Raw genomic sequence first — 12,053 nt, forward strand, 5'->3', positions numbered from 1 at the left:
TAACGGGAGTGCACTGTATGTACTTCATTGCTACAGTGGAACCCATTATAGTGAGGTATGTACAAGTATGTATTAAGTTTGCAAGTCCCACTCTGTTAATATTCTTGTGTGTGTGTGTGTGTGTGCACTTACCCATGGTGGAAAACGAGGACATACACACGAACTTTACATTTAAACCGAGGACACAGAAAACAACCGAGGACGTCCTCGGTTTGCAGACCATTCCAGACGGTCTGCTTTGGCATTTACAAAGGTGTAGGGGTACATGTTTGTAGGTCCTCGATTATAACATTACTGTAATAAGTCCTCGGTCGCATGGTAATATACAAATGAGTCCTCGGTTGACAAGAGTCCTACTTACACACAGGTCTTCGGTTATGTGGTAAAATTCTTATGGGTAAAACAGGTCCTCGGTTTCCACCATAGACGCGTACATGTGTGTGTGTGTTTTTTTTCTGCATACATCCATCAACACTGCTTCTTACACCATGCTGGAACTAAAGTGGCAGAAAAATCAAACAAGGTGAAGAAAACATAGCAAATATACATTCAACATTTTATTACTTTTTTTCCCGTCAAAACATTCATCATCAAACCGTCGTAATTCTCTCCTGAATATGAATAAATAAGATTACGAAATGTGCGAGATGATAGTCTCAATACACAGATTTCTCCGCATTTCTCATCTCACTGTACAATAAAATATAAAGTCATTCTAAAAAAAAAACGCATTTAGATGGCTACGGAGTACAAAAGCAGACACAAACATGGTCATTCAAAGACTTAGTAACAAGAATAGGATATCAATATGGGCTTCTACTCTCAGCTACAGACACTCTCTCGACACGAATACTGAATAAGAGCATCAACGGCTACTCGGGATAAAGTAGGACTTTAGGTTTGTGCTTTTCTAACAGCTGTGAGTGGGAAAAAAACAAGAAAGGGTATGAATGAAAAAATATTCAGCCCTGTAGGCTCAAAAAAATCACCATCTTTGGTCACAAGTAATTCAGGATTATAACGCTTGAATACTGTACAGAGTCAACAATTCATAAACGTGAACAGCCTACCGTCAAATATCTTTCCGAGTTTAAAAATTGAAATGTTGAAAAAATATCTGCAAAATGCAGTATTTTATATAATCACTTCTCAATACAGACAGATTTATTCAATCAATTCATTCTCCTCTACTGAAACACCATTATTCGATTTTTTTCAGATCAATACCATGGAAAGATTACAGAACAACACAGCATCTGATGAAAGGCTCAAAAAATGTTACTAACTACATTTCTTTCTTTTTAAAAAACATCAACAGGATATACAAAGTACTTCCCCCATTTAGCTTTATGCACATCAGAGAGATAATTGAACATGGACTTCTTCAAAAATAGAGGGCTCTTTTCACATGGCATAAAGTGCCACAGATCGAAACTCACGTGTGTCATCTTACAAACTGACCACCAAGAACGAAAAGCGTCCAGTCTTTATAAAAGAAAGATAAAATAAGTGCTCCCAGCAGCACACCAAAATTAGATTAAGTATGTGTTTGCAAAACTTAAGGAGTGCAGTGTGTACACTACTGGTCTGAATTCATCAATACTGCCACCAGCGAAGGGGGGGGGGGGGGGGCGGAGGTGGGAAGGGATTGAGATGGAACAGTCTCTCTTTACACAATTTTCTCAAACTTTAGGACGAACTAAGTGGATGGCTTTTGTGACGAGATGAGAAGACTTTTGAGGATTTTATTGGAGAGGAACACAGATTATCATGCTTCATGTACAACTCTGATTTCAGACGACACTCCCCTTTGGTCTGGGTATGAAAGATGGAGCTGCCATTTTCTACATGACAAAAGGCAAGCATATTCAACACATGGACTCTAAGAAAAAACTTCCAAGTATGGCCACAATTCTTTGACACCCAGCATACCGAAAGGGAAGCTTGTAATGTCTATGTGTGTCTTAGAATAGCTACTTAAGGGCTTTGAATGGTGCATGTACAGTATACAGTAACCTCCTCTTCGAATTATGAAAAATGAAAATCACATACGAGAATAATTAAAATGAGAAAGATGCCTGCCTCCATCCACACTGTATCATTAAACAACACACTAGCCATGAGACATGGTCACATGACCAAGGTGAGGGTCCACCAGTTATTGAGTACACTGTAAACATGATCATTCTTCTGCCACTGCTGATTGCATTGTACCAACTCGCAACAAGAACTGCCTTGGTTATGTGCAAGATTACTTGCAATGTGGCCTAGTACAGCCCATCATGTCCATCTTCGGTGAGGAGACACTCTTGTCTCCGTTGCTAAATAAATATGAGGGATCCTGAAACAAGACTATCATCACACGTGGGTATTGTCAGTCACGTTTCACACTGGTCATTAAAAAGCAACAACAAAACAAAAACACACTATAAAACTTACACATGCAACGGAGAATATTGCTTCTATACTCTTCACACAAACAACCACGCATAAAATGTCCCAGAGTGAGCAACTGGGATTGGAGAAAAGCGAAAAACACCCAAACAAACAAGCACATGCACAAAAAAAAAACAACAAAACAAGAACAAGTGACCACAGTATCTGTGGTCTCGTTTGGCACATTCACTTTGAGAGTTGAGAGAACGGCAAGACCAACTCGTCTGCCAATCATTATCTTCAACTCTCCCCGTTATTCTCTCTTTGACTTCAGATTCCCCGAGGCCTACTGAATACAAATCCTATCTTTGATTATGGCATAAACAAGTACAAATGTATTAAGTTTTTTAAAAAATGCTCCAACTTAAAACTGCACCGAAATCTGCACTTTATAAGTCTGAAAGGAACATGGGAAATATATTGGTTCTGTTAACCGATCAACTTTACCTACAATCAAAGAATATGAAAAGGAACATGTCTAAGAGATTATGTAATACTGCATGTATTGATATTACCCTACCAAAGTTGAATTATTCATACCCAAATTTGATTATACTGCCATATCAGCCCCAACCCTTCTGCCATAAAGATAGATAATTCACTACTGAAGTTGCTGAATACCCTTTCAAGGCTTGTTTATTTGCATTCTTGTTGAATACATAATTCTGTTGATGTTGCATTCAGAATCTTGATGAATTAATAACTACAAAATGTGACGAATCAATTTAAATCTTCACTACATACATTGTACGTCAGAGAGATAATACAATGATTACTCCTGCTTAGCCTAATTTTGACGATTCTGGACACGCAAAAACAGATCATTCATAATGAATTAAAATTTAAGTCGCTGATTGTAGCTTATGGGACATCAAGACAAGGACGCACAAAGTGGAGACACTGACTTCGATCCCCATTTGGGATTTACAGCTACCATATGTATACAAATACTTCATGTTTTTGTCTTTTTTAACACAACACGAATCACTCAAGGCACTATTCATATATCTATTAAACTATTTCCTCACAAATGTTAATTACTAGGGTATGTATTACATGAGAGTAAATATCTTTCATGATGATGATGAAGATGATGATGAAAACATTCATGCAGCGCCATTTGTCTGTAAAGAATATTTAAAGGCGCCCATATAATGGACCTACTGATCAGACTGATTGTGAGGAGAAAGTTAAGTTTCAGGTAGAATGAGACTGCTATGCCAACATTGATGTTTTGGCTATATGAGCTGCATCATGTATGACGTGATGATTACCATACCATGCTAAAAGAGAGTCACCTGTTCCCTGTTTTTTATTCCTGTCCAAAGTTTCATCAATATTGTTATCACTTCTGCTCCTACACTTTAAAGAGAGATAACAAATTTAACAGTCTATTCTCTCAGAAATTAGTAGTAATAATTAGTAATAATCAGAAAAAGTAGTACCTCTCAACATCAAATTTTTCAAACGGATCAGAAGTCCAAGATGAGAAGTCAGTTGCTCACGCAGTATGAACATGAAAAATATTACTCTTCTGTTCCATGAAAGAACATCCCCCACCCCCCCCCTTTTCTTTCGCAAGCATAGATGATCCAGACAAAATGGGTCAAACTCTCATGACCTCTCATCATATTGCACTCCCCGCGAAGAATCTTGTTCTTCCAATGAAAGTTTTATTATTATCTTCTTTTTTTTTAGACAGAACTGTGAGGAGTAATATACAATAGGTTTTGAAAACACTTTTTTTGTTTTTGGTGGTAGTGGTGGTGGCCACAATGTCGTGTGCTACTTCACATCAAACAATGCGTCGTGTCGTCTCAAAAATAAATATTCACAATCTCTTGTCTGAACAAATGTACTCGTACTCGTATTTTGACATTTGGACTTGCTTTGCAACAAAGTAGAAAAGGAGGCTTTGGGTTTGAGACAGAAATGTAAAATATCGCTTACGGTAAAATCCATGCTCTAAAGACAGTGGAATAGTGTGGAATGTCGCAAGTATGCTATACACAGTAGCACAAAAAATACTTGTTCCACTCGAAACCTAGCCAAGTTGCATTAATTGCTTAATATACAAACGAAAAATTTACAACATGAAAGAAAACGCAAGGAAAAATGGGGAAAAGAAAATACAAACAGGTAATATTTTTCAGTGACCACAGCAAACTACAGCAACATGACAGTTATCACCATTTCAACTAAAAAACACCAACAAATATGTCGAGTATCGACTCAGATTTCTCTCTGAAAGCTTCACTGACTTCACACTCTTTCAGATTAGATTACTTGTCGTCGATTGAGAAAGATAAAGGCATTAAGGCTACACTAACCGTACGCCATCAGCACCTGTATCTTTCTGAACCGACGTTGTGACATACCACTTTTTCACAGCGGTTACACCAGAAAAGATGGACATTTTGATGTGCCACCAACTCAAAGACCCGATTCGATGGCAAGAAGACTTATTCGTAAGAAGCGTCTCCCAGCTACACTTCCAAGCGGAGCAGAATGCAGTGGTTCCAATGACCTTGTGACCCTACATGACATCAGTTATAATTTCCCATCATGCATTGCATGTCATCTACATGTATGGCAAATATATGACACATATCGCTTTTTAAAGCAGTTTCTTCTAACACGAAGATCATACTGCAGCAGTAAGCACTTGTACATAAAAAACATCCTCCAACTCTTTTTGACTCTATAAATATTTCTAAATTTCTATTTCATTGTAATGATAAAACATATGAAATAGCTGCTCTTGTAGACACACAAAAACAAAACATTGTACACACAAACGGAGGAAAAACCGAAAACAAGAAACAAAGACATATCTCAAAATATGAGGTAGCGGCTGTTTAGCACATAGTACTAGCATGGTATAGGTACAATGTCAATCAGTCATTCTTGCCTTTTTTAGCACTAATATCTTATTGCCATGGCATCTGACGAGAGAACTATACTATATTCTCATTACACACAGTTGATCTTAGCAGTGAAAAGGGCTTCTCTTCTACATGTAGGTGGAGAATCACAAAAACTTCAATCGTGACCGACAAAATACATGTAGTTCCGGTTTGACCACATTATTCATTTCCAAGTGAGCAAATCTCTCGTCCTTTATGGGAAGTCTGTCAGAAATGGTCACAGCCACTCCACAGTGTACACAAGAAAGTGTTGCGGAGGGGATTTTTGAGGTCACGGAAAGTCAACTCAAGCAATCAAACAGAGAGGAATTATTTTCTGCACACACACACACGCAAACACCGAGTGGAGAAACATGTATTGATGTAAGAAAAGAAAACGGACAGCTTCTCTCGACTGACATCTAGGATGGAAATTTTTGATGGTAGCTTGACTGGGTTTACTGGCATCATAACCCTTTCCCTGCCAGGGACTTTGGACAGTGTGTACAATGCTATGGGGTTTTCTGTGCCAATCAGCAGGCAAAGCATGCAGAGGGTTAAAAACAGATTGTTGGACATGGGTTACTAGTATGTGGATCAACTCTTACTGGTATTATCAGAGATTAATGAGAGTTGGGAGTGTTCAGTGTGTTAGGCTCTGAGGTGTTGGAAAACGAAAAATATGGAAGCAGGTCGATGATTCATTCTTCATAATGACAATACTTTCATATCAGAGGTTTACACAAGTGTATTTTGACAGATGTACACTGTAGTTCTGTTTTCATCTTTGTAACAATTTTTTTGCATCATACGCTGATTTCATTTAAAGCTCAAAGTCAACATTCTGGCAGTCAATTGAAAAGTCGAGCTACCTGCACACTCCTCTTGCATGGTGGCCTACATGCAGAAAACAGAATATCACTTCTGGCTTCCAGCAATAGGATACTGTAAAAGTGGTTATTTTCGCGCGAGTAATTTTTTTCAAGCTCGGCTGGGTGAGGTGAATTTCGTGTGGTTTTAATTCCTCAGAATCAAGATTTTTTATTAATGGAACATACGGTGTCCAAAAATATTTTGGCACTGGTTTTTTGTCAGGCAAAATGCGCAAAAATTTCCACAACGCGAAAATGTCAATTTTTACAGTATACTGTTAAGACTGGAAATGTTTGATCACAGGCTTGTCCAGCGTCATTCTAATCGTGGCTGTTCTCACCAATGCTCACACCCTCAAAAAGGCAGTATACAGTAATGTCTCCACCATCTTTCTCATTTCCGTCATATAAGATGTTTATTGGGGATAGGGTAAACATCACAGACAATCTTTTTTGTTTTGCTTTTTTAATAAATGTGGACACATCTTAGGATTCCCCCTCCATTTTCTTCGATTAGTTTTGGATTTTTTTTTTTGTACAGTTCAGAAAATTTTTTCTTTTTCCCTCCCTCTAACTTGTCCAGAATGCCTTAACAACTTCATTGGGGTAATCAAGTGTCTTGTAGAGCCCAGTATCCAATCAAAAGGGTAAATTTCCAATGATTTTGGCATCGTTTCCCAGAAATATAACATGGGATTTATAAGGCACATCATGACTACATTTCAACTGCAGGAATGTAACATACATAGATCAGTCATATTTCTGGATACGCCGATTGTAAGTAGGCGGCTCAACCTCAGTGGACTTACAACATTCGTCGGAGAGTGTGTTTTCCTTTTGCTTTTGTACTTATTGGAGGAGGGGGAAGAGTGGTGGGAAGCTAATGGAGGGGCCCCCTTTGACATTTCTTGAGCTACGCATCACACAGCAGATCAGGGATCAACTTGTGGTTCGGTATCAACGAGGCTGGAACCCATCTGACTATCCTCCGTTGCCCTACAGTCACACTGACATATCTCCTGCCCTCTTTGCTAGTTTTGTTGTATTGCAAATTTCCTCACACTCCTCTAAGACTCAGAGTCCAGCATATTTCAAGATAAAAGAAACTGCAACACACATCTCCACATGAGCATCATTAAGTCCATAACCTGTCCCAAGCTGTTCCTCCTCTCCGAAGCCCTTTATTGGGCTTATTCCCCATTTAGGGGGACTTGCCCGAGGAATAAAATGCCTCAAGGAATTGACACCCAGAGTCTTCCTCGTTGCTGCTTCTGGAGGACGGGGACACACCCGGATCGTCGTCTCAGTTGAGGTACTTCCTGCATCGCCTGGAGCCACAGTTGCAGGGGATCTTGACCTCCTCGATGGGGAACTTGTAGTCGTAGGTCAGCTCCTCCCCCACGGTGATGCGCCGGCTGGCAAAGATGATGATGTGCTTCTGGCCGCCGACCTCGATCACCCGGGAGAAGCAGTTGGGCTGAAGGGGTGGTGGGGGGGGGGGGGGGGGGAGGAGGAGGAGGAGGAGGAGGAGCGGGAGGAGGAGGAGCGGGAGGAGGAGGATAATAATTGTTAAGAATTTTCTTATGTCTTCATGCAGTCAACGAACTGCTTCACAGATAATTTTCAAACAAGTGCATCACATCTATAGGATAACACATTGTACATTGTGATAATTGACAACAACTGAAGAAATATGATATGTGTCGTTTTGAATTGTATCATTTATGTCATCAAGAGATGTGCCTAATCTGCTTTAGACTACCCAATCTCTTCCACTCATGCTGTTCCAAGATGAAACAAAAATCTAAGCAAACATTGTTCTTTTTAAAAATGTTTCTCCCTTAAACTGATACAGAGATGGTTGCCATGGCAACACAGAAAGCACATGAGAGCATACCTCGCAGGAGTGGTTGATGAAGCGAGCTGCGTTGCCATGGGTCGTGGCGTCCACCACGTCGTAGTCGTCGATGCGGAACATGTAGCAGCCAATACCCTGGTGGAAGCGAGAGAGTGTAAAATATTCTCTTCCTTACCGGTGAAATTGAGGGTATTATAAGTGCAGGAATTACTCCATACATGTGGATGAAATTGCATGAAAAATTTACTTTAAGGTGTAATTGTAAAGAGAAGCCACTTGGCAGAATAAGACGTGGCTGTGCTCCTCCAAATCATTTGAGCCACATTTATGGGTTGACACGTAATAATCCAACTGCAATACATTCAACCTTTCTTGTCTGAATGAACTACATGTACGTGCATGAATCTATGGAATGGTGATTACATTCAATATTTTTTCTCAATATAGTAAAAATGCATGCACTTTGAGATCTTTATTTTGATATTTTTCTCTCTTTCTTTTCTTTGGCAATAAAAAGAGGACCCCAATCCACTCTTTGCCATCAAAAAAACAATACAATAAGAAATGTAAAAGTTACAAGTTCTGACATTATATCAAATATGAGTTAATCACCTAAACCCCAACATGAAATTAAATATGTGGGACTACATCATATCTCACATTTGTATGAAGGGACCTAATGGATATAGACAGTTGTATCAGTCAGTGAGGCAGGCTGTGAAAGAGAGGTAACTCTCACATTATCATGAAAACTGCACTGCAAAGGAAGTCAGCATGGTTTGAAAGTACTAGTCCTGAAAGGATTAAAGGGGGAAGAACCACTCACCTTGCTTTCATAGTACTTTTCTCTCTTGTCTGTGAGGATAGACCGGATGACCGTCCCGCTGTATTCGATGACCATCTCACCGGCCTCGATGGGGCGGCGGCAGAACAGGCCACGCCCATGAATTCCAGATCTGGAGACAAGAGAATTTTGTTGTTTTCAGTTCTTTCAAGCTTCTACAATGACTGTTTTAGACCTTCCACCAAATGCAACTCATACCAAAAACTGAATCTTGATACCACACTTTTGATCAGTTACAAAGAACACTGTTCACTTTCCTTATTTTCACTTTCTAGTTGTTCTTATTTCCTATGTCAGTGTGTTAATCAACACTTAGTTTTGCTCACTACACAAAGTTTTGAGTATAATAAACCAGATTTTCAGAGTGAAATTTTCTTGCCTATCCATTTGTTCAAAATTTTCATGGAGGCATCACATTTTACAGCAAATGAAGGTTAGGCTGCAAGAAGTATTACTGTGGAGAAAATGGCATGTAATCAAGCGACAAAAGTGCCATCTTCAACAAACAGCAACAAAAAATGATATGTAAGCAGAAGTTGCAGAGTACAGGCATATTTCTAATATCAAGAGGGATATGTCACTGCAGGTGCATGATAGACCACATCTGAACAGTCGAGTGAAAGTTCTAAATACAGTCCGACCTCTCCCATACGGTCTCCCTTCATCCAGATCTCTCGATTATCCGGATGCGATCTCGCCATGATTTTTATTTTTATTTTTTTCAGTCTAATGATTAGCCGGAAAAGGGGGATTTCAAACTGAAACACCCCCCAAAAAATCCTACCCATACTCACATAAATTTCATATTATTCCCGAAATAATTAACATACATTCATATCTAATTTTCATCTAAAATTACATGCATTCAGACTTTCACTACCCCCAAATTTTGCCCTGATAGCGAAGAAAGAGTTTCAGTGTATGCTACCTGCAATAGGTTACATGTAGCTACCAAATGGGTAAGCAAGCTGCGTGTATGAAACATTTAGTCTCCCATATCCCGCCTAATCCCTTATCCGGATGAGCACCGGTCTCAACATGTCTGCACAGGAGAGGTCGGATTGTATAAAAGTCAGACTGAGGGACATTGCAGCATGACTGAATGTGTTCAACTTAGCATTTATTCACACATTAAAACTGCAAACTTTCTGACCCTAGACAGATGTATCTTCTTTTCTTTTTCTTTGATGAAAGGGTACATTTTGAGACTTCATTCTTCAATCCCATCTAAGTACTCTGTTAAAAGCTACAGACATTGGGGGTCAGTGTGTCGGGCCTCATCGGGCAAGCGTACCTGTAGACTCCAACGGCTTCCTTGGCTGTCTGCTTGAGGTGGCGGAACCGCATCGCCATGGGCAGGTCCTGAAGACTGGTAGCCCTCCTGTCGTTGGGGAATGAATGCAAGAGACAGTGTCTGAGTCTTTAATGATGCAATTTGTGTGAGTCCACTCTCCAATCAGTCTACCAGACGTTGAAAACTCAACTCAACAAACAATGGATAATGCATCTCATCTACCAATGAAGAGCATGATGATCTCCATTTTTGTTTCAAGAGAAAAGTCTCTTGAGAGAGCAATGGCAGTGTCTTCAAATCAGCAATGCATAAACAAACACAAAGATTACAAAGTCTAAAATTAGCAACTTATTTATTTAGGATTATCAGTCAAATTATGAATACTGTACAAAGTTTATGGCATTTCGCTGGGAAACTTTGTCTTCAGGAAAAACTCTTAGCTATTTATGCTAGCTGCTACTTGAGCTTTAACTTTGTGTGAACATGAAAACCAAAATACAACATCTTTAAATTTCTACACAAAGTTGCCAATTCGGGATGATCTTAAGTAGTGACCAGGGCAACAGAGAGAAATAATAAAATGCTGACCTTGATGACTTGTGCTGGACATCGGGCTCCTCCTGCTGGTCAACCTCGCTGAAGATCGGTCGGCTGCGGTGGCTGGACGCCAGGAAGTTGAAGATGTCAAAGGTCGAGGATCGTTTGAAGACCTCGGCTCGGGCACAGCCGTGGGGATTGATCGGCGGCTCCTGTAAAACACGAAGAGTTTGTGATAACCAATCTCAGATCCAGCAGTGAAAATGTGACAGGATTTCTGAATCTTTCTCAGTTTCCTTTTCTTTGCTAATAAAGACTAAATGCCACAAGCTTACAAAATGTCTTATCCCTCTATATAACAATGGGTTCATTTAGTTTGGAGACCATCAGCCATATTGGGAGACGAGGACTTTCACTGCCACGACCTGATACAATCAAACCTCATTTCCTCTTGATTACAGAGCATATTAAAAGGACAAAAATACATGTGTTTGCGTGTGGGGGAGTGTCTCTGTTTACTATATTTGCAAACGATGGGCAAAACAACATGAGCTCAATAGAAAGACCAATATAACAATTTTCCCTTTGTTTCTTTCTACCACCATCCTCCACCACACCCAAACTTTCCTCATTCCCCAAATATGAAGACAATGCTCTCTTTTGCAGTACTGTAAGAGTTGAAATTCTAACGTAATTTTTCAAGCTCTGGTGGCTGAAATGAATTTTGCACGCCTTTATTTCCCTGTGATGAAATAGATAAAACATTATTACATACTACAAGCAGAAATATTCCTATGCTTTTATTTTTGCACTAGTTTTTTCGTGTCCACGAAATGCACAAACAATTTCCACATCGAAAATATTTCCACTTTTCACAACTTTTATGAAGCGCCATGAGCACTGAAAGGTGGACCAGTGGGCTATATAAATAGCCATTATTATTATAATTATCAACCAAAGCTCAGAGAGAGAGAGAGAGAGAGAGAGAGAGCTGGGAAGGGTAGACCTACGTCTTCCTCGTCGCCCCCTCGTGCTTGTGGAAGCGGAACTTGTAGTTGCGGCAGTTCCTCGCCCCGTACAGCTGCTCAAGAAGAAAGATGACGGCCTCGTGCGTGATTCCAAGCATCTTCATCCCGTTCACGCCTGCCACAAAAAAATCAACCGAACCAAAACTTTACATCACAAGGGGAAGTTTGTACCTCTACATAGCAAACAATACACACGTACACTGCACAATGCACCACTGCAGTCACTATTCTTAGTTTGACCGATTTCTCTCGTCTTTTATGTGCGCCGCAAAATGTAA

General features: G+C 39.8%; 1 protein-coding gene across 1 annotated transcript in view; it reads right to left on the bottom strand.

The window, feature by feature from the left end:
• Window positions 1–6,777: 6,777 nt before the first annotated feature.
• LOC139743432 (uncharacterized) overlaps window positions 6,778–12,053 on the bottom strand; it is a 38,884-nt gene continuing 33,608 nt past the window's right edge. Inside the window, 6 exon segments of the mRNA XM_071653916.1 lie at window positions 6,778–7,691; window positions 8,112–8,207; window positions 8,899–9,028; window positions 10,211–10,297; window positions 10,799–10,959; window positions 11,754–11,890. Of these exon segments, the coding sequence (XP_071510017.1) occupies window positions 7,518–7,691; window positions 8,112–8,207; window positions 8,899–9,028; window positions 10,211–10,297; window positions 10,799–10,959; window positions 11,754–11,890 (785 nt within the window). The 3' untranslated portion in view covers window positions 6,778–7,517.

This window comes from Diadema antillarum, unplaced genomic scaffold, assembly GCF_040938485.1.
Source record: "Diadema antillarum isolate AM-2024a unplaced genomic scaffold, OU_Dant_1.0 seq00001081_RagTag, whole genome shotgun sequence".
Classification (NCBI taxonomy): domain Eukaryota; kingdom Metazoa; phylum Echinodermata; class Echinoidea; order Diadematoida; family Diadematidae; genus Diadema; species Diadema antillarum.